At 33.4% G+C, this 24,003-nt stretch overlaps 1 protein-coding gene across 1 annotated transcript; it reads left to right on the top strand.

Moving 5' to 3' along the window:
- The first annotated feature begins 1,673 nt into the window (after positions 1–1,673).
- LOC129219016 (uncharacterized) lies at positions 1,674–19,192 on the top strand. Its single transcript, XM_054853336.1, has 6 exons — positions 1,674–1,717; positions 6,088–6,160; positions 11,137–11,593; positions 17,584–18,338; positions 18,411–18,720; positions 19,017–19,192. The coding sequence occupies exons 1-6, from the start codon at positions 1,674–1,676 to the stop codon at positions 19,190–19,192; spliced, it is 1,815 nt and encodes a 604-aa protein (XP_054709311.1).
- The last annotated feature ends 4,811 nt before the right edge of the window (positions 19,193–24,003 follow it).

Raw genomic sequence — 24,003 nt, 5'->3', positions numbered from 1 at the left:
CCTTCCATAACAGTTTTTATTACGATTTCAGTGAATTTACTGTACTAACGTAATCAAAGTTATGTATAAGACAAAAAAACACATACGATCGTAAAAAATTGTTTCATCCTTTGTTTCACAAAAAGGGTAAACTTTTTAAAGAAATTCTGAAACATAAAAATGCATGTATTTTAATTTAAATAGTTTTTAAACGTACAATGTTTAAATGCAGAAGTTGCAATTCCTTTTAGTTCATGAAAGTTCTGACAAAACTGTTAACACAGTTATTTTTCCTGCGTTATCAAATACATTTACGTCAAATCCTTTAAAAACGAACTCTGCTGCTAAAATGTTTTATTTCACACTATGCGTTACGTTTCAAAAAGTTATGTCTTTAAACTTTCTCTTATAACTATTTACTCCTCATCATAATATTATAAATATCATTTTTGAATGAAAAAATGTGAGATCAAAATCTAAACACATTAGCGTTATTGAACATTTTCTTCTACTGACTTTACTCAGATCCTAACGAAAATTTGTAACTAAGCAACGTTATTTGTTATATTTATGATGTTATACATGACTACGAAAGCGTAACAAACCATCCATTGCCGCTGGTATTTAATGACGTATGCTATACACTTCTTGTTGGTGTACATATAAGGCCATCAGTCGTTCTGCCCTGATTGAAGCATTTTTTCTTCTTAAAACTATTATCATCAAACATGTAAAGCTTTAATGAAATTTGATTTTGTCAACTTTCCTACCCAAACAAATGCAGTGCCAATTGGTTTAAATTGATTGTAAATCCTTTCAGTTGCAGCTGCAAGAAAGCATGCTTTTAGGTTTACGTAGTTAAGCATGTGTGTTGTTGAATTATTGAGTCAGTATTTAGAAACATCATATTGGAAAAAAACTGAGTTTATGAGATCGTAAGGTAGAATATTGAAAAAAAAAAACCCTCATCTTAGATGTAAGGTAAACATACCCAGTAGTGGCCAGTGCTTCAGTAGTGGCCACTTCAAAGTTACTTATATACTTTGAAGATAGAAATGAACAATAATAATGAGATCAATATATTGGTGCTTGATATAATTATCACATTGAATCAATTTTCTTCATCTGTTTTTTGAATTTAAAGTAAGTATTGTAAATTCTTCGGATGTTAGAATGTCAGATGGCTACTACTGCAATTTTCAGATTTTGGAGTAGCCACTACTGGATCAAATTTGAGGTTTGGGAAAAAATGGATAAAAATTAAACAAATTGAAATTCTGGCATTTTTAGAAAATGGGACGATTAAGAAAGAGTTGGGCTAACCTGCCGTACTAAACACAAAAGTCGTATCCGCACTTTTTGTCAAAATTGAGTTATAAACACCAGATGGTTTTTTGTTACTATTTTAACCAAATACAATGTTTTATAGTCATATGGTGGATAGGAAATAATTTTTTAAAAAAGCGGAAGAAGTTTCAACTGAATCAAATACATGGAGGCACACAATTTAAAATGAAGAATTTATCATTTTGAACTGAACTGCAGATACCACTTCTGCGCTTATCACGGCAGTATAATACGCTCATTGAGTTTCAAGAGAGGTAATTAATATTGTAGACCCACAGTTTTAAAATGTACTTAACTGTGGCCATTACTAGTGCGTTTTAAACCTTGAAGTGTCCACTACTGAAACAATGGCCACTACTGGTTTGTTTACCTTATGTGTTGCAAATGTAAAGTAATGGAAGTAAAACGGTTTGAGTGTAAAAAAACAGTAAAATGAAAACATAAGAAAATCTGACTTGAGACTTTTGTTACCGCGTTTGTGTCTCGAGAGACGTGACTTATGAAAAAAGTTTTATTACTTTCTGGCCTTGATAATACAGCTTGTCACGTACATAAAAAGGCATGTGCTCGTACTGTGCAAAATATGAAAGTAAGGATATTCTTAAAAAGATAAATCTTTCCGTTTCAGTTAAGAGATGATGTGCCAAAATGAAGCTTTCGTCAAAGTTTAGTCTTCCTTTTTCAAAAACCATTTGTATATTTTCATTTCAATTATTCGGGAAATGTTACTTTTTTGTATTTCAATATAGAAATGATGTTTTTGATAATCAGAGACCAGGGTTCACTGACCAAAAAATCCTTTAAAGGCTCTAAAAACAAAACAAATAAGTTCTGAAAACAGCAAAAATATCTTTAAAATAAAGAACAAATTTTAATAATGTAAGAAGCCATTTAAAGTCAAAATTCTTCGCTATTTTTTTTTTCTTCAAAAGATACCAAGAAAAATCGATTCCGCTCATTTTCATTCAAGTTTGGTGCGAATGTTAAATGGTAATGAAATAAAAAACATGCTTTGACATGTTATAATGTTAGATTCAAATGTACTTCAAAACTTATGTTTCTTTTAATTACTAGAGATCAGTGTTGCATTGAATCGAACCGTTTAACAGTAGAAGAGATGTTATTCAATTTCCATATAATTTGTGTTGACGCCATCAGCAATGAGCTTTAACCTCATTCTACGTCATGTGAAAGAGATAAAAAGTCCAGTCTCAACTATTTGTCGATAAACAGCAATCGTAAAACGGAACGGCAGTAGTGTTTAGTTTTAAAAAACTGGTTACTAAACCATTCAATTATTCAAAATTGTGTTTTATTGACTCACATCACTTTTTCTCTCAACGGCTCATTTATTAAATGCTTTATGATGTTATCTGTTATTAAAAGGAGCATAGTTGTCGGGAAATAAATTATGTCTAGCAAAGAATTTTTCCATATCTACACAGTAGATATCTACATAGTAGATAAGTAGTAGAGGCAGTGAAAAGCAAAGGGATGTAACTGGACATTTTCAAGGTTTGAGTCAAATGCGTTTAAAAATAAGCTGCTATGTAGACTTTCATTGAAAGTTTTTCTAAATCGTGCTGTAAAGTAACACCTACCAGGGCTACTAGTACTATCTCTTGCCCAGAAACTGAATAGAGGTTCACCTACCATTTGTACTGGTAATCTCCAAGTTTTAAATTTTGGCATTTACATTTCCTTTGCTTCGCACTTCCTCATATGTGATTGCGGAATGCTGGAAGAAAAATTACTCTCAAACTGACAATTCTTCTTCAGTTACCACTTCTTTTGTCAACATCTTTACTTGGCTGAAAACCGTAATTATTCTCCTTAACTTTGCTCAAAATTGTGACTTCGCTCTGTTGGTTTTCCTGAGAGAAAATTGTTTTTGAAATTTATAATTTTAAAAGCAGAATCGCTCGAAGAATATTATTTTGTTTAAAAACAAGTTTGAAAAGGAAAAATAAAACCGAACAATTATTGTCATCAATATCTGATCCCTATTGGTAAATATTTGAAGCTGTCTACGAGTATTTTCAAATTTATAACCTTTAAGAATTTTTAGCAAAATTTATTCAAGCACGATAAAATTCTATTTATATGCAATAACCAAAGTTTTCTCCTCAATTCAACTAAAAACACTTCTTAGATTTGAGCTATTCTTATTTGTCTAAATTGAAGGATATTAAAAATATCTGCGTTGAAATTTTCCCAGCTGTCATCTTTAAGAACTGAATTCAAAATCGACTGGAAATTATTCCAGCTCTAGTGTGTTATAATTACGAATGTTTTATCTAGTCAAAACAAACATACCTAGAATACGCCTAAGAAAAAAAAATATCTGTAACGTTTACATGTGTCTAAATTTAATGATAATAGATAGGTGTGAACATTTTTCACTCTTTCTCCAGGCACTTTTTTTTTTTTTTATCACAGCCAGCTGAGTCATCGTAATTTTAGTAGAGCAAACAAAAATATACGATTCATTTATTTTTATTACCATTATTTTTTGGAGCTTATTCACTAAAACTTTCGAGCAACTTTGAATTCAAGTCCTGCTTATTTTCTGCTCATAAAGATTGAGAAATGAAGACTGAAATTGGAAAACGCATTGAGTGCCAAAAAATTTTTTTCTTTTATTTCGTTAAAAGGAAGTAAATGTCAAGCATTTCACTGTGGTAAACGATTTATGGGCCTACCCCCCCCCCCCTTAAAAGTAGTTAAAATAACGTTATTAGGGTCCGCCAGTGGAGCAAGAGTTAGCGCCCATGCGTTGGAGAGCGCATTAAGTGTCATTGAAGGTTACTTATCTTAGTTGGTCCAAGTCCATAATGCAAAAAATGGAAAACGCAGTAAGCGCCACAATTCGCCTGTAATCTTATTTTTGATGCCCTGTAAAATTTTTTGTTTGGCACTTACTGCGTTTTCCATTTTTAGTCTTCAAATGTTAACGCAAATTTAAGGCGAAAAAGTGTCACATCAAACAGCACAGTTTATTTTAATTCGAAGGTTAGTTTCCCAAAACAGAAATAAAACATTTAACAACAAACAAGCTCCGTTTTTTCATAACCGTGGCGATACATAAATTTCAAGTAAATACTTTACAATTTTTTTTTTCTCCTCTGATTAAAACTGATCTCAGTAAAAACTATGTCTGCTATGTTCAACACAAACAATGTAACTGGGGTAAAATAGCCATTGACTTTCATAGCGAAAGAGTTCCCTCACGTTAATATATAGGGTATAACCTAAAAAAAAGTTTGTTTTTAATGCCAAAGCAATTTCTGAAAATTATAGTAGTGAAATCAAAGTCAAAACCTTCCACTCAAAAAAAAAATCATTCACGACAAAAATGTCAATGCAGCATCGTATTGACCCGTTGACCAACTTGTTGCTGATAGACCAATGCATCGAATTTCAATACTCTTTTCGACAGCAATGACCCTTTTCCGAAATATAGATCAACGATTCACTATGAAAAATGACATTCCAACACACGATTGACGGCTCCCTTGTCATTAACGAGTGGAGGGGCTCCACCCAGACGATCAAGGCTCTAAGTGTTGCGACCACGTTGCCGCGGTAACCCGTAGAAGAGTTACCGAAAATCAGCTCATCTGTCAGTTTCTGCTTCATTGCAACTTCATGCGAGAACAACTACCTCGGCCTGCTTAGCATTGTACTTCTTCCGTGTGCCGATTTCTTTCTGAACTTCAGGGCTAAGGTTACTTCTCCGTAAATATCACATTTTTTTACCTAAGCGGTTTTTAATCCCATTGGTCGTCAATTGGTTGTAACAACTTTTATTCCCGTAATTACTAAATTTTCTGCTTAAAAATATGTTAATACATTAAATTTGTATCTAATTAAATACAGCACATAAATGTTTTTTTTTTTTTTTTTTTTTACAAAATCCAAAAACATTTATTAAAGCTTAATTTTTATTCCCTGAATTATTTTGAATTTTCCCTTTTCTATGCGAAGTTTGTTAGACTTTTCCCCCTGAATGTGCAACAGAAGAGGTAATATCAGCAGATAGAAATGAGACGTATTATACTTATTTATTTAAGTGCATATAGTATACTTTTTAGTATTTAAGTGCATATAGTATACTTTTAGTATTAAAGTGCATAGATGAAGTATTTTCTTCACAATAAACTACGTTTATTTGAGGATGAAACTTAAATTTCCAGGATAATCATTAAAAAAAAATCTTTTCATAAATGACGTTTCAGAAAAGAAGAAAATATTAACGTTAATAAAACGAAAAATTCCCAATAGGCAAAATATTAATGAATTGCTTATTTCACAAAAAAGGTTTTGTTTAAAACATTTTCTGGTATACATTTGCATGCGAAAGTTTTAAGAGAATTTGATAAGAAATATGAAAGCAAAAGCAATTAGAAAAGACCGTTAGAGAGAATATCGTGGAATGTGAAATATAGTTGAATTAATCTAATTTTAGGTGCGAATCTATCTTCAATTTGGAACCAAATGCACATCCAGATAATTATTTAAGTGGACCATGAGTCATTATTTAAGGTCTAATAGCAACAATTGTTTTTATTTGCTGAATTTTTCAGTAGATATGAAAGAATATAATTTAAATATTTTGTTAAAGTGAAAACACACACGGTGAGAACATTTCCGTATTTTTGTTAGTTAATGCATTTACTTCAAGATTGTACTCTTGCACTTTTCTAGCTTATATCTTGCACTGTGGTTTCAGCAAATATAACTGTTGTTTTTGGATTCCAGTTATGGAGGATACGTTCCAGGATTAAAGTATTCTTTTGGACATACTTATGGATATTCGGAAAGTAGATTATTTGTAAGTACGTTTTAAGTGCAGCAACTCTATTTTTCTGTAATGTGTTTTATAGTAATAACTGCATTTTGCTATACTTTTTTAACTAATATTGAACAACAAGAAATATGAATTAATTTAATACCCATAGGCTTTTAAACATTAAAAACTAATTTTTTAATCTTAGAAGTATTACTAAAGTATATTTATTTCCCTTTAATTGATTTAAAATATTTTTGCGTTCTTTGTAATTTTTTTCTTATATTTTCTGCAGTGTATTTTGATATTAAGTTTTCTACAGTATTTTTTGATGTTATGTTTCCTATAGTGTGATAGTCGTTACATTGTGTTTTCTTGATTTCTATGAAAATACTATACTACATAGTTTTATTCCTTGACCAAATGGTTTCCCGGAATAACTAAATATTCTCCGTCAGATATCTATGAATTCTACGGGCATAAGGAATAGGGTGGGCTGAAAAAATTCATTTTTTTTATTTCGAAATTGTAATAGCGCGGAAAATTTGCGAATTATAAAGACAAACAAAGGAAAAAAAATATGGAAATCGATTCACATCTTCCGTTTGCGCATGGGATCTAAAATTTGACAAAATCTGAAAAAAATATCATTTTTGATATTTTTAATTTTTGTTTAATTACATGTTTTCTTAATGTAGCAGTTTGTAACGTCTTTAAACATGGCCTCAAAACATTGCGTTTAAATTTGGTTTCGATCAGCTAATATCTTTCGTTCGCTCATGGGCTCCAAAATAATAAAAAAGTTACGTTTTTATAGTTTTTGGTATTTGATGAATAATCAGTATTTAAATATAATAACAGTATTTTTTCAGTCGAACTGAAAATGAGATAGAAAAAAGAAAAACTTCCAAGTTCAGTCAATGTTTTTCCGGTAGTGCAAAGCCTTAGAAACTCTCCTGCGCAGACGTCGGACAACAATCCAGACAACGTCACTCTCCTGGTTGGGTGTGCGCCTCTCCACGCCATCCCCGTCATCCTAGAACCACGTTAGTTGTCTCCCAACATTGTTTTTTCAGTCTGTATCTGTCAGTAGTGATCTCAGAAAACTACTATTTAGTTCGATCTAGCTGTTTTAGTTCTGTAACACTTGTAGTTTTCTGTCATGATAAATGACTGTGCAATGAGCAGTTTGTCTCTTCCATTTCAATGAGTTGCCATTCCACCACATGTTTCAGCATTTGAATGGCAAGATAACGGGGTCTAGTACCTCTAAAGGGTCAATTGGAGAAAAGTTAGTTGACTGCCGGAATGTTCTGGTAGTTAGCTTTCAGAGTATTGATTGCTTGGTCCCAGAGATGGACCAAAAGGCGTTCAGCAGAGATCAACATCATTAATTTGATATTTCAAAGGCAATTGAATCAGGAACCTGTAAAAAAGATTTGGCTGTACGAAATCCTCAGTGTTTATCACACTCGAGGTGGTTGACATAGTCAAATAGAATTCTCAGATTTTGTATATAAGTGAAGAAAGCCTCGCATCTGAACTTCAAGAATTAGTATAGTTTATATTGAAATCTTTCATGCCAATGTGGTTTTCTATCAAACCATCTTAAGACGGCCCAAAACTTTTTTACCAAGCAATACAATACATCAGGTACTTGCCAAAACCTTTGTTTTATGTTGTCAACCCTGCGATCGAACGAAAGGTTTTTTCGTTCACCCAGAAAATTTACTGTTTAGCCTTGACTCAAGATAACAATAAATACATAAATGTTTGGGGTTCGAAGCATTCTGAAGTCAAAATAGATAGATCCAAGAAAGAAAACAGTTAGAACATTCACGCAAAAGTCAACTTCTCTGTGCATGAATACTCAGAAATGGTCAACTGGATGTCTTCCCCATTGTTGGTACAAATCAGTGACGACGGCGACATCGAATCACACATTCACAGTGACTCAATCCCTGACTTTGAAGACCTATTTGCTGGTGAAGTTAGGCATGGATGATCTGGCCAGTAGGGTGGTTCTTATAAATCCGTCTCGAGATTCAGCAACACAGACTTGTCCTGGGACTACCGTGACGAGTTTTACGCAGGATTCCAAAGTCTGCGTGTGCACTGAGAATTGCTTGAAAGTAAGGTTTCAGACAGCCAACAAACTTTTCACCAAGACCAAATGGCCCTTTAGAGGTACTGGGCTCCATGGTCTTGCAATCCAAGAGCTTAAACTTATGGCGAAATGGCAACTCATTGAAATGGAGGAGACAAACTGCTTATTTATTGCACAGGCATATATCATGACAGGAAACTACAAGAGTTGCAGAATGAAAACAGCTAGATCGAGTTAAATAATAGTTTACTGAGATCACTACTGATATATGCAGAGTGAACAAACAATGTCGGGAGACAGCTAACGGGGTTCTATGAAGGCGGGGATGGCGTGGAGGAAAGCGCCCCCAGCAAGGCGAGGGACGTTGTCTGGATTGCTATCCGACGTCTGCGCAGGAGAGTTTCTAATTCCGCTACCGGAAAACATTGACTGAACCTGAAAGTTTTTTTTTTCTATCTCATTTTCAGTTCGACTGAAAAAATACTTCGTCTATTATACTTAAATACTGATTATTCATCAAATACCGAAAACCATAAAAATGTAATATTTCATTATTTTGGAAAATTTTGGGACTCATGCGAGACCGAAAGATATTAGCTGATCGAAAGCAAATTTAAACACAATGTTTTGAGGCTCTGTTTAAAGACGTTACAAACTATAACATTAAGAAAACATTCAATTAAAAAAAATTTTTAAATCTCAAACGTGATGTTTTTTTCATTTTTTGTCAAATTTTAGGCCAAATGCGCGAACGAAAGATGTCAATCGATTTCCATAATTCTTTTTTTCCTTTGTTTGTCTTTATAATTCGCAACTCTTCTGCGCTATTACAACTTCGAAATAAAAAAAAAATGAGTTTTTTCGGCCCACCCTAATGAAGAAGTCATATTTTGCATCAAAAACTATTATTATTATTACCATGCTATCGAAAAAGCATGGTTGAAAACAATTATACGTCTTGAAACGTATTACTGAAAAATGTTAAGTTGCCTGGAAGTATTTTCAAAATGTGATCAAGTTTTCTATGAAACGATAAAAAACATATTCATATAAGTTTATGATATCTAGTTTGCACATTCCCAGCTGCACTATCAATCACTTCTTTTCAAAATCAGTTTTTTTTTCTTTTTGAGTTTACTGAAGTTCTCTACGCAACTTTCGACCACCCCAATGTTGAAGTAGAGGATTATAATTTAGATCATTTTATTGGGAGGGGAGATAATAATAGAAAAATAACATCTAGCAGTTACAAATTAGGTTGAATTCAACCTTTTTCTTTAACATGCTTTCTATCAAAAAAAAAAAAAAAAAAAGGTACTACCATAAGGCACATATAAATGTAATAAATCATCTATTATGATGCGTTGCGGATACGAAAGGTAAACTCAAATGGTGATTTTGAGAAAAAAGCATTTGGAAACTTTTTGGTAGGAGCGAACTCAACAAAAATAGTGTCCCTTTTTACGTGCTTTGAAGGAGAAAAAAAGGACAAACTCAACATGAAAAAGATACCTGCACATTCTCCGGTGGGTCTAGATTCTAATTGTTTAAAAAAAATGCCCAATGTTGAGCTCGCCCTTCACATCCAAAGCGCCTCATATATCTTATACACAAACACACAAACATGGGTCGCGTTATAATGCATCATATGGCTCGCAATTAAGACGGAAAATGCAAAAATTGAAGGCAAACATCCCGCGAGACAGGTACATTGTCTACAAGATATTCAACTTGGCTAAACGAAAGAACCTTTTAATGAATATAATCGACCTCCGCAAAAATCGGTTTTGCGTTGTTACCCGCGACCAACTTACTCAAAGTCTTCCTATTAAAACTAAGGTTTGAAGCGGTTGGGGAAAAGCTGGGGAATGTTACTTAACTACTGTGCATATGGCCAGTTGGGGTAGTTATGACCCCAACTGTTTATCTATATTATTTTCTGACTTTTTTTATTTTGAACTTTTTATGTCTCCTTAAAAAAAGTTAAATGACTTGATGGTTCAGTGTGATTTTTGACTCTTTAAGAATGCCAAAAAAGAATATTTATTTTAGTAATTTACTAGGCTCTTTATGGTGGGATAAATCATGGTGATTTTTTACGAAAAATATATGTTTTACCAAGTTCCTGGATATCTTTGTAATTTTTCTTAAGTAATACGAAAGTTAATATTGAATTTCTTGTATTCAAGTACAACGCCAACTTTCTTATCACGTATATATGTAATTCTTTATGTTATAAAATATATTCTTGCATTTACATAACAGTATTGTTTCATAAAGGAATACAAAATGACGTATACATATGTTACTGTATTTTGTAATTTATTGACAATGAGAGAACTACAATTTGGCATTAAATTTAAAGAATATATTCTCCAAGATTGATCCCAATTGGTCATCGTAGTCAATGAAAAGAGAAAAATTGATTTAGGGCAAAAAATGCTATTCATATTAGATGCACTTATAGAACTCGTATATTCCTTTTGTAACGAAAAGCTTAGTTTTGAATATCCAATTGTATAGAAATGAGTGAAAGTGTCACCGCATTTAATAAACTGCATATACATTTAATTATTGCTTACATTGAAATGTGCAAATTCGGCTCTGATTTCTGCAGCCTAACAAAAATTTTCAAAGAAATCAAAACATATCTGGTAGTTTTTATATTTTTAAGTAAACTTGTCTTACTTTATATCTTTACAGTTCTATACTAGTGTAAAAATTATTAAATAAAATCAGAGAGATACATATTGTTCAACTAGAAGCAGTGTTAAAGTTTCTGTTGGTTCCGTCTTCCAGAAAGCTATACTTATGCATAGCTGAAAGAGATGAATTCTGTAGCAAGAGTGCAGCTGAGTGATTAGTGCTCTAATGTTGTTTGCACAAAATAAATGGGATATGTATTTATTTTCAGAAATCTCAGCACCCAGAACTACAACAAAGCACCGACGTTCAAGAGAGATTAATCCCTTATCAGCCTCCACTTAGAGCTTCCGCATCGCTTCGTGCCGTCGATGATAATTGCATCCTTAGGAATGGTGTCCACCAGAAAATATCGAAAATTGATGAATGCCAACAGCGAAAGGTCCAGTGGACGGATGGCAGTGCTCCACTGGTTCCTAGCGAAGATGCCATGGAGGCCATAAACTGTGAACAAACTGAAGCTGAAAATCAGAATGCAGAAAATGAGAATGCTGAAATCCAGTGCTCGATTGAAGAGGTGCCTGAAGACAGTCAGGAAAGAGAAGGGCTACGAAGTGCTGCAACCCAATGGAGTGATCAAGAAGTCCACAGAAAGAAAAAATATAATGCTGGAACTCAGTGGTCTCCTGTTGATTTTTCTCCTTTAAAGACCATACCTGGATATACAGGTAAATGTTACAGACACGAAACTTTCTATCAGTAATAGCAGGTTAGGCATAGCCCTTGCATTAAATAACTCATTTCAATAATATTTCTTGAAAATTGTTTTAATACATACAAGCTGATTTTCAGTTTACAGCTCAAATGGATTTATGCCTGAATGGATTTTATGCCTGGTTTGAAAAACAAGCAGTAATTACAGACATAGGCTTGTCTATTGGATTGTTTGGTTTTAAAAACTAGTCTTTTTTCTTACCCCACTCCTCTCTCTTTTAATAATGTTAAATTTCAACTTAGAGAAAACAAATACTTTTACGTTTCTTAGCTAATTATTTTTGTGTGTATGAATGTACGGGAGGAGGTGAGTATCAAAAAGTTAGGTAACAAGAGCACTGACATGTGTGCAGATTCTCTGTGTGAATAAAAATCACACTGAAGATAACAAAGATGATTAGAACTTTCAAACGATACCGCTGGATAGAAGGGAGTTTCCACAAACAGTGCAAAATGTCAGAAGATGACTGCGTCGTCAAAAACATGTCCTACCAATAAAACAAGAAGTGCGAAAAAGCTTTTTAGTTGTGTGGTATTAGACCACTCTCCGTACACTCCCGACTTCGCACCAAGTGATTTCCATCTTTTTGGATCTTAAAATAAACATTTGGGAGAGCAGCTATTTTGATGTGGTTTCACATTTTTAACGATGATTTCTTCATTGGTGAACCTCCAAGTATTTCTTTAAAGGTACAAAGAGATAAGTCACTTGGTGCGAAGTCAGAACTATAATAGTCCAGTAGCCAGATACATCAGACATTGCGTCAGATCCGGTAGTTCTGATTTTTTGCTGAGTTGTTTGTGATATTGGTCTAAAAAAACCCAAGCTTTTGACCCCGAGTGCCGAAACGCAACCTTTTCGTAAATGAGTCATTCCACGTCAACGGACTTGACTTTTGAAATCGTCTTCACTCGAGCACATGCGAATTGAATGAAATTTCGTAGAGGTGTACACATAACTTTGAAACTAAAGTATGCACATTTACAGCTTCTAAGATCCAAATCTTGATGATCTAGGATTTCCCCAAAAAAAAAAAAAAAAAAAAAAATGCTTTAAAATGACAGATCAGGTTTGTGAGATGAATTATCACGTTAGAAGCCTGAAAATGTGGGAACTTATAGCGCGTTTGGCTCTTAATACGCTCTAGTATTTTTTGTGAGGTTGAGCTCATTAAGAATTTGCATAGCACGCATCTAAACTCGCGAAATAGCCGGATGGAGAAATTTTTTCCTGGATTTTAGGTTTTCATAAATTTTGAGCAAAAATAACGATAAAGCTCGTACTTCGCAATTACATTGTCAAAAGACTTGTTTGCAATGTGTTGCAGTCACAGAGCATAAATATTGATTTTCCAAGAGATATTGTTATTCAAAGTGGCTGGCCAATTCGTCTACAAGAAAAATAGCCTTTTTTCAATGCGCTGTAGCTCAAGTTTGTCACTTTCTATCTTCTTTTCTTTAGTACCATAAGAAAGAACAGATTTCTTCTAACAAAGTAGGTTTCTTCTTTCCATGGCGTTCTTGCAAATAAATAGGAAGAATTGAGCTTGAAATATTTAATGGTTGTAACGGATTGTCATGTAAAAACTAAGGTAGGCTAAGGTATAAGAATATTGTATCACCCTGGAAGCCAGGAATTTTCGGAGCTTAAAATACTTTTGATTGTCAATACGTTTTAGTATTTTTGTGAGTTTGAGTTTATTAACTTTTGTGCAGCAAGCATGTAAAGTCTTGACAAACTAGAAACTAGAACATATACTAGAACGTATTAACAGCCAAACATACTTTAAGCTCCCAAAATTCCAGGCTTCCAGACTAATAAGATTTTCAGCTTCCTTAGCCCAAACATGACAATTCGTTTCACGAAGCTGATCCGCCATTTTGGAAGCCTTTTTTGGGAAATCTTAAATCCTCAGGATTTGGACCTCGGAAGCAGAAAATGTGCATAAGTTAGTTTCAAAGGCATCTAGGCATCTCTTTAAAAAATCATTCAAATTGGGTATGGTCGAGTTGGAACCACTTTACTGTAGTTTTGCCGATTTAAACCCTAAACGACTAGTTTTTCAATTATACCTACTAGGAACGCTTTTAAAGTGGACTAAATTTGCTACAATATGAATCAAGAACTGTTTTTAAACTCAATAGTTTTCGAGAAAAAGATCTTTAAAATTTATTATTTTTTTTTTTCAAACCTCGTAAGTTTTAGCGAAAAACGATACATTCAACAGGTTTTATCTCGTAAACTATTGAGTCTACAAAAATAGCTCGGATTCATGATGTAGCAAATGTAATCTTCTTTAAACACGTTCATAATAAATATTATTGAAAAACTAGTCTTTTATGGATAAAATCAAAGAACATTACAGCGAAGTCTAAAATTTTTAACGGTATTTTCGATTTTTTGTCTAGGTTGCGTTCGGCGCTCGAGGTCAAAAACTTGGATTATTTATTGGACCAATATCAAAATAAACAACTCAACAAAAAATCATAACTACCGGATCTGACACAAGGTACCCCCCCCCCCTCTTTTCAGGCGTCAAGGTTACTTGACTATAAAAAGGTTGGGCCAATATCTCTCAAAGTGAAATCCTTATTCTTCTTGTTTCATTGGCGGGACATGTTCCGTCAACGAAACTGTTTTCTGACATTTTGTCCTGTTAGTGGACACCCAGCTTAATCCACCCCGGTACCGTTTGAAAGCTTTAATCATCCTCAGCGTGATTTTTATTCGTACAGAGAATCTGCACACCTGTTCAGTGCACAGTCCTTGTTAACTTGCTTTTTGAAACCCCTGCGTATGTTATATACAATGTATAAGCAAAAATTGCCTACTCTTCACATCAGCAACTATCATACACTCTAAGACAAAAAAAAAGTTGCACCATGAAGGAAGTCTTAGAATACAATGACATTTGGAAGGTATGTTAAGTGTATATGGAAGAGTAAATGATTAGAAAATGAGAACGATATAAGCAAAATTTATTGAACAACATACACAAAATGGGTAACATTCAGTATGGGGTATGGCCGCCATTATTCCGAATACAACATGCTAATCGTCTTGGTAACGAATCGTACAGGTTCTTAATGAAGTCCTGTGGTAGTCTATCCCATGCTGCTTTAACTTTGTTACGGAGTTCCGGCAGATTTCGAGGTACGGGTGGAGTGTTGACATCTCGTCCCATGGCATCCCACACATTCTCGATTGGGGACAGGTCTGGTGAATATGCCGGCCACTCCATGCTGTCTAGGCCTTGAAGATAAGCTCTAGAGACGGCAGCAATATGGGGTCGAGCGTTGTCTTGTTGGAATAGCGGCCGAACACGGGTGCTCAGGAATGGCAAAGCAACTGGCTGCAGGATCTCTTGAACGTAACGTTGGCCGGTCAAAGCACCGTTAATGAACACTATAGGTGATTTTGCATCATATGCAATTGCGCCCCACACCATGACACCAGGTCTCGTGGGCGTATGACGCTGTACAATAAACCGTAAATCTTGGCGCTGACCACGTTGCCTCCACACGCGGATTCTATTGTCGTCTCACCAAGACAGAAGCGGGACTCGTCAGTGAAGACTACGCGATACCATTCGACGCTCCATGTCCGTCTTGTACGGCACCATTCCAATCTTTTCCGACGATGCAATGCTGTTAATGGCAGTCGTCGTAACGGTCTACGTGAGCGCAGTCCCACGTCGTGCAGCCGTCGGCAAATGGTGCGACCACTTATTGGCTGATTGATGGAAGGTCCCACAGCCCGTTGGATGTCTGCAACTGTGCTGGTTGGATCGTTACGAGCTTGCCTTACGAGCCTCCGGTCCTCCCTCGGTACGGTTTGTCTCGGCCTCCCTGAGCCTGGTTGACGCTGATATGTGCCTTGTTGAGTCCACTGCCGCCAAATGCGTGCAACAGTAACATCAGTGTAACCAACGTGCTGTGCTATCCGTCGAAATGACCATCCAGCTTCTCGGAGGCCAATTATGCGACCCCTTTCGAACACTCCTGGTTGCGTAAATTGCTTGCGAACTTTATTTCGAGGCATAATCCAATGTTAAACGACGTAACTAACAAATCAGATTGAGTTAAATTAAAATTGCTGCTCTACTGGACGCCTTTATATAGCTGGTCTTGCGCTGTGCTTAGGGCCACCCTGCGCGCGTTGCATGCGCAACCCTAACCTGGAAATTTAATCATTTGCATATCTTAGGCAGAAGAACCATCCCTCCAAATTTCATTCACATCGGTCCACACCTTCCTGGTGCAACTTTTTTTTTGTCTTAGAGTGTATTTTAATGATTTAAGGAAGTATTTGATTATTTGTTTTTGGGACTAAATACATTTCTACAAATGTTTTAAAAAAAGCATAAAATTTATTCCTTTATGCCAAAATTTAGAAACTTTGAGTTAAAATGTTATGTGTTTTGTTTTTTGCATTGTTTGTTGCATATTGCTGTCTTATCTGTACCTCAAAGCCAGACTGACCGTAAGTCACATTATTGCTACTTTGCAGGAGAGCGAAAAAAAAAAAAAACTTTCGTGTGGTGCATACAAAGGACAGGGCTCGTGCTTTTTTATGGTGGTAAATTACTGTAAAGGATTTTTTTTAATAGAATTACGTGTTGATGACTCGATACGAAATAAGATTCTACATATAAAATAGTAATAACCTGAAAATTGCCATTTTTGGACTTACGTTAGTCTGGCTCTGAGGTACAGATATAACGACAACTGTCATTTCTTTGGAAGGATTAATTTAAAATACTACTTTTGTATTATATAAATAGTTTGTGTTTAGATTTAATACTTTTTAAATATTTATAAGCAGTAACGAGTCATTGTCTCAGAATTTAAGTTAGTCATGGGAAAGATGTGAATCATTGAATGAAAAGGTCCATGTACTTAGCATTTTCTTTAAGTAAAATATTCCAATTTTCTCACCCAATTTCTGCATTTTATTGTTCTCTTCCTAACAAGTATCAATTCTTTGTATTTGGTACGTTTAAATTGTAGTTGATTTTGTTAAACCTCTAATGTGATGTGTAATTTCTCAAAATCCTCGTACTTTCCGGCGTGCTTCGAAACAACGAAAACAGCCCAGAGGTATTCCTTAATTTTACCTTGACTTCCTTAGTTTTACCAGGATACTGGATGGTGGGAGAAAGATTGATATTATTTATTGTTTTCAATGCTATAATATAAATATTTGATGTAATATAAATGTTATATATGCTTAGTCTAATGAAATACACGGTGCAGTCCTATTACACACCAAAATGAAAGCAGTCCAATATGATAAAGTTGATAAGATTGAATGTCTTTAACTTTTTACTAGCTTCAAATATTTCGAAAGATAATTTGGTTTGGTTAAAAATTTCACGGACTTTGGATGTAATTCAGTACTTAAGTAATTGGTAATTGAAATGTTACAACAAAGTCGATTTAAAACCTCTTAAACGCTATTTATTTCTGTTTCCTTTCCTACATCTAAACAATATGTTTCTTTCTGAATGGCCCTCTTAACATGTTCCTAGGTAGCCTCCAACAATCTATAGGGATACTTTTCATTTGATAGGTTTAGTCAAACTTATGTGCACGAGACTACATCTTTTGGGCTACAAGAAAAATTCCATGCATTCATGAGCATGAGCGGCAATGTGAACCCGGCTCCTTGACGAGAAAGCTTTCGAATTGACTGAGTATGCCATTGACTGCTGCATTGATACTCTGATATTCTTCAAAATAAATTCGGGACGAGTTGAATTTCTATTGGGAGCGTCCTCAAGTGTTCTTTGAGGGTGCACAATCACGTGCATTAGGAGAGGAACCTCCATTGGTCTAAACTAGCAAACTTTAAGGAATCGAATCAAAGACTGATTAATTTTTGAATCTTACAATTTCTCTTACCTTATAAAGATATTGCCTGAAGTATGCTCTTTACTTTTAGGGCATCTACCAGGAAGGCACTATGTCAATCCAGGAAAAACGTTTTGTCAAGAAATGGACGCTCTACTCAGAAACTTCCACCCAAATTCAGCGGCAGTTCTACCTCTTTCAAGACATAATTTCACATCAGCCCTGCAGCAAATGACGGACGTCAAACCTGAAGGAAAAGATGATCCGTATTTTGACAACAGGCCTCCATCAACATACGCGAATAATTATCCAATTCCTGGTTATCAAGGGTTCGTTCCGCGTGTACGAACGTCCACCTCTTCTCTTGGGATTCGATACATTAAAGCAGTAGAAAGAAGCCTTCATGCCCTTCATGAACAAAAAAACAGGGAAAGAAAGTATGATGATGAAGAAAATGAAAATGTTGCCAATTCTCCTAAAAAACTCTTAGAAAAAAGGCCTCTTCATACGCCTAGGCATAGGCCACATCCTAGACAAAAATATCCAGAAGAAGATTGGAGATCAATGTATGGAAGACCTCCATCCACGTATCTAGATTTTAACAAAACATTTATTCCAGGATACAAAGGATTTATACCACATTTAAAAGGTTCTCCAAATGTTGTCGGTGTCAGGTACAGCAAAGCAGCTCTTAGATGCTTGGAGGCTACACAAAAATCATTTGATAAAATAAAAAGTAAGTTTTCAAGAGCTCGAAATGGAAGCGTGGATCAGCTTCAAATTGAAGAGCATATTCCAAATGAAGAGCAAGTTTTAAGTGAAGAGCTACAACAAGAAACTGAACAGGTCCAAGCTGAAGAGCCTACTCAAGCTGAAGGATGTACAGTTTCAGATCAAGAAGTGATAGCAGAAGTGCAGCCGGAAACTCAACAATGTACCGAAAATGGACATGGAGCAGATTCTGACCATGCAGCTGATGCAGAGATAAGTAAAATAACTTCGATAGTCAATAACCGACGTCAACGTAGATTATCCGAAGAAAGACCATATCGCCAACAGCATTCAGATTATTTATATAACAGAAAACCCTCTACTTACAAAACTGATACAAGACATCCTATACCTGGATATCAAGGTTTCGTGCCTCGCCTAAGAGACTCTCCAACAACTTTAGGACTGCGCTATACTAAAGCAGCGTTAAAGACGTTGGAAGACGTACACAGACAATGTAAACCTGTTATTAGTTAATAATTCGGTTATTTAGTCCGATTACAATCTTTTAGAAAATTCGTTTGTCATTCAAAAGCGCATGGTATACAGTTTACGGTTAACAGAAATCAATCTGGTGAATTTATATCAAACGATCATTACAAAAAAGACATTTACTTCAGAAAACAAATTACATCTTACTTAACATTGCCTAAATTTTTTAGTAGCAATAAGATGAAAAATCTGAAAGGTTAATACAGGTTGCATGAGAATGATCTTTACTATTATAAGCACTAATAACAAAAATACTAATAGGTGAAATGAAACAGTTTGTTGCTAAAGAAAGAAAAACTCTGAATGATTTTTCTGGTATTAATTGCCTGAAGCAGAGGGAGCTAGTTGTTAGCCAAATGAACAATAAAAAGTACAATGGTGACTGCACAGGAGAAAGCTTAGTGTTTGTTGTGGTTATCCGAAAGAAAATCAAGTAAAACTGTGCAACCATACGAGTTTTTGACCATACGAGTCACCAAGTGTGACATTTTATAGTTATTTATGCTATGCCTGGTGGAAATGTTTTTTCACTGTTATCGTTTTTTTTTTCTGGCTAACCACAATACATACTGTAATTTCTCCTGTGATGCCACTATTTTCTTTCTAAGCTAAACTAGCTAGCAGCTAGGGCCACCTACTTCAGAAAATCAGTACCTGAAAAAAATTTCCGAGTTTTTCATTCTTTTGTAGTAAACTGCATTTCATTTCACTTTCGTATGTTTGTTAGTAATGTTTAGAACGTTAAAGATACTTCTCATGCATTAATAAAAGCGGAAAAATTAATCTATATAAAGCAGTAATTCATGAATTTTTTATGTACTTTTGCAACTGTCTATTTTTTCAACGTGTTTAATTATCAAGTGCTGTACTAATCGAGTGAATATTTTTTAAGCACCAAAAACATTTTTACAATATTATAAATGACTGAAACAAATGATGTTGAATTAACAAGACAAAAAACTCGGAACATGGACTGTTTTTTATCATACTAATTCAGCAAATTGAAAATAATTCTCATAGTATGATTTTTTTAAATGGTTTTAACTAATTGTTTTACTGTAATTTGCAATCACTTACTAAATTTTGTAAAAACACCCGGAAAACATATGAATAAAATAAATTCACTACCATATAAGATTTTATGTATGATCACCACAGGAGAACATAGGGTTAATTTTCAAGGCATAAAATATTGATTTTGTTCCTTCAGAAATTAATATAAAAGGTACGCTGGTACCAGTTAACTGGAAAATAATTTATTTCTCTTTATAAAATTGAAAAAATCAAACATAAGGTTTGTGCAAAATTGTGTATATATTTATGGATATACACACAATTGTGAATAAGTATATATATATATAATCTGTTAATAATACACACAATCAGAGTAAATAAAAATCCGCTTGTTTCCCATATGTGGAGAATATGATTTCTTCTTACAGCACGAACAAAGTTTTAGAAATTTTAAGCTTTATTTTTTTATTTGTGTTAAAATTTATGATAAAATGCTCTTATATTACTAAAATGTGTCAAAATAGCATCATATACAAGTGATTATAACCATAATTTGTGCATAGTTTTATTAATGCTAACCTTCACTGCCATTTCTTTAAATTCATTTTCATCATATCATAAATCATTGACTTTTACAGCAAATTTAAATGAGTCACACAAGTGAATCTTCAACTTTACATTTACGGAAAAGTATGAAAGAAATTTTGTGATAAAATATGCTGCCCGTTACTATCTTTTTTACTTTTATTTCTAAAGTGTTTTTAACATAGCTTGTAAAAGAGTACAAAATATTTATTAAATATATTTAAGGTTGTGAAATTGACTAAGAATATTTGCTAAACCTAATGAAGACTATTTCGTTTTTGTTCAATACAATGAATATATTTTACTGTACAGTCTCAGGTGAAAAAAAAAAAAAAACGAAACGCTCCCAGTTGTTCAACTACCGCGTTTCTTATGAAAACAAATATGATATCAACAAACATTGATTAAAGTCTTCTTTGAAATTATAGAAATTAATTTTGACAGGAGCCGGTACTGTCTTAAAAATGAACATCATCTTTAATTTCAGATTGGAATGCTCTATTTTTTAATATGAATGAATAATGCTCGAGGACTATTTGAACTTTTAATGTGAATGTTTATGAAGTCGAGGCTCACAAAACAATAAAAGTCACTAAGTTAAAAAAAAAAGAAATATTATTAGTAATAATGAATAAGTTTTCAACAATTGCTCACGCAAATTTGTAGTTTTGTTTTAAATAAACTCGTAGTTACTTTTAACAAAGAGGTAAAGTTTAATGCAAAAATATGCTTTTATAAGACTTAATATTAAATATAACGTATTGAATATGAATAAAACATTCTTGAATTCGACTTAAAATGGCAAACAAGAAATATAATAAATAGGATTTTCTATTCTATAAGATTTAACGTACTGCAATTTTTGTCGCATACAATTGAGAACATTGTAATATCATTACAACACCATTTTTTTCCAATAGGCAACATTTTGATACAATATCTGAAATGTCCACAGATTTTTACAACATTTGATGAAATATTGAATATACGCAGATGATGGGCCACAAAGAATATAAGTTGTAAACAAAATATTTTAAACAGCTAAAGTAATTATGTGTTTTCACTGATTATCGGGAAACTACGTCCTGTTATAATTATTTGTGAGCAACGCAGAAGTATATTTAAACTGTAAAGTGTAAAAATGAACTGTGCTACTCATGTGCATTTTTTATTTAATTCATGAATCAAATAAGGTTTCTCTATCATCATCATTTTATTTGCTAACGGCAACAAAGTATTTTTTAGGCAAAGCATAAAGCTACTGAATATTTTAAGCGAAATTTTTTGAACCCATATAAAAACTAATCCTGAACAATTTTCCATTGAAACGTAACACCACAAAAGAACAATTTTATTTTTGAATGTACCTTTTAATTTTCATAACAGATTTAAGGTTTTCAACAGCCTAAAAAAAAGGTTTTTGTTGCTGTGTTGGTACAAAGTTTTCTCTGAAAAAACTATCAAAGCTTTGATTGTGTTGGTCAGGATGATATACAAGAAGTATCAAAACAGATTTCACATTGCCAAGAAAAGTGTTCTCAATTCAGTTGTAAAGCAATAGATGAACAGAAGTTTAATAACATTGGAATGGAAAACAGTTATTACAAATGTAATAAAAGCAGCTGATAGTCATTTGAAATTTTTAAGTTTATCTGCAATTAATATAAAAACCAACCCACAACAACATTTATTAACATTTTATCAAACTATCATTAAAAAACCACAATATCCCATTTTCAAATCAAAAAGAGCGTTTCGTTTAGTTGGTTCTTCTGAGATTTGTTTTTAGCTTATTTGTTGATGTTATAAACTTGCGCTTGCTTCATATTTATTAGACTTTAGTCATTTAGACTCATAGTCTCTTAAAAAGTTCATTTTTTATTGAAAGAATCACTTTTAAATTAAGCCTAAGTACTCACTAATACCATATATAGCTACATGATATTACCTCTTGATTGTCCAATAGGTTTTGTTTTTGAGCTTGAGTTGTGGAATAAATTGAATAACAATGATGAAATGAAATATTTTTGAAACCAACGTGAACAAGATTTCACTCCTAAAAACATTGTCATCCGTTCGAAATGTAATTTAAAAGAACGACATCATACCCCTAAACGCTAGAGGTTTAAATTTATGAAAGGAAATTCACAATGAGATACACAGCATGAGTTCAATGTTCTCTCTAAAAGAGAGAAGAAACCGAATCATGTTCACTCTGTTTTGACATTAGATAATCGTCATTATTTTTTACTGCCGATTTGAGAATGTTCACGTCATGACTTGAAACAGTCTGGTAATAAGAATTATCCTGAAGCTCTACCTTGCCTATTTCTTGTAAGCATGGTTTGTAGCATCTCGTAAAATGTAAATCATTCATAGAATGAAAATAAAAATCCATTTAGAGTTGAATTCATGTTGTTGTTTTTTTTCCTCTCATTTGTCTTACAAAGTATGATACTAGCTTTTTGAACTGGAATTTGAAACTATGAGACTCCAAATGCAGCAAGAAAGGAAAGGAAATAACAAGCAGAATAATGAAAATGTCACTAACAAGTCGGAAATATCAGCTCAAATTTAACAACGTATATCCTTTCAATATCGCAGAAACATTTTAGTATTTAACCACCTTTAGCCTTAATAAATGCTAAGTACTATATAAGATATATGAATAGTATAGTCATATAAGTTAGTAAATAGTATATAAGATTCTAATTTCATTGGGCATTTAGTTTTCAAAAAAGTGCCATTTTACATACCAAACTTTACAATTTTTTACCTTACAGTTTTGCATTTTTTAGAAAGCCAAGATGCGGTTTGTTGTTAAGCTGCAAAAGTTCAAAATACATCGTTTACTTTTAACATATTGAGCGTTAAAGTTGTAAATTTGACATGAGAATGTCATTATGCAAGTTTTTCGTAGTTCTCCCTAATTTTGATTCATAAATCAATTGAATTATTAATTTATCATGAAATTTATCATGTAAAATCGAAATCACGACACAAAAAATGCTAAAGTATTAAATTTTTGAAAATACTCAACAGCTAATTTTTCTAATGAGTTTCGATTACTCTAATGAAATAAAGCATCCAAAGTTTAACAAATTGATTTTCAAAAAACAAAGCATCCAAAATATTAGAAATAATACACTTAGTATCATTTTATCCGCAATCTATTATTCTAGCAGCATGTTTTACTTTTGCGTTGGATGACAATGATATTTTAATGGAATTTCACGTGACAAGACATAAAATATGGCTACCTGCGCTCAAATTTTACATATTTGGAACAAAGGTTCACTTAATATAGAGGAAAAGGTGTGAATATGGGCACCTTTTTTTTTAAATTTAAAATTACTTTCAACTAGAAAAATGCTAGATTTTTTATCTTTATTAGCAACTATAACAAGTAACCTAAAGGCAAAGCAATTATTAATATCGATGATTTCATTTCAAAAACGACGATTTACAAAATTTTTTTAAAAAGCACCTGAAAAAAAAATGGAGGTGTAAATGTTATCCCTCTTCAAAAAGTCACCAAAAATAGTTCAAAAACAAGATAAAACTATACAAAATGATAGAGAATTTATCTATTACAGGAAAAAAAATATTTCCAGAAATCGCAAACGTAATTGATGGCTGTTTCATCCCC

Source organism: Uloborus diversus, chromosome 3, assembly GCF_026930045.1.
Source record: "Uloborus diversus isolate 005 chromosome 3, Udiv.v.3.1, whole genome shotgun sequence".
Taxonomy (NCBI): Eukaryota; Metazoa; Arthropoda; class Arachnida; order Araneae; family Uloboridae; genus Uloborus; species Uloborus diversus.
The sequence above is the reverse complement of the archived record's forward strand: the minus strand, read 5'-3'. Positions and strand labels throughout refer to the sequence as shown.

Bases quoted from the DNA above. Each gene is read 5' to 3' on its own strand.
- LOC129219016 (XM_054853336.1), top strand. From the start codon at position 1,674: ATGGCCACTACTGGTTTGTTTACCTTATGTGTTGCAAATGTAAA. The intron at 1,718-6,087 runs GTAATGGAAGTA...TTTGGATTCCAG, and splicing joins TTATGTGTTGCAAATGTAAA to TTATGGAGGATACGTTCCAG. The intron at 11,594-17,583 runs GTAAATGTTACA...CTTTACTTTTAG, and splicing joins GACCATACCTGGATATACAG to GGCATCTACCAGGAAGGCAC.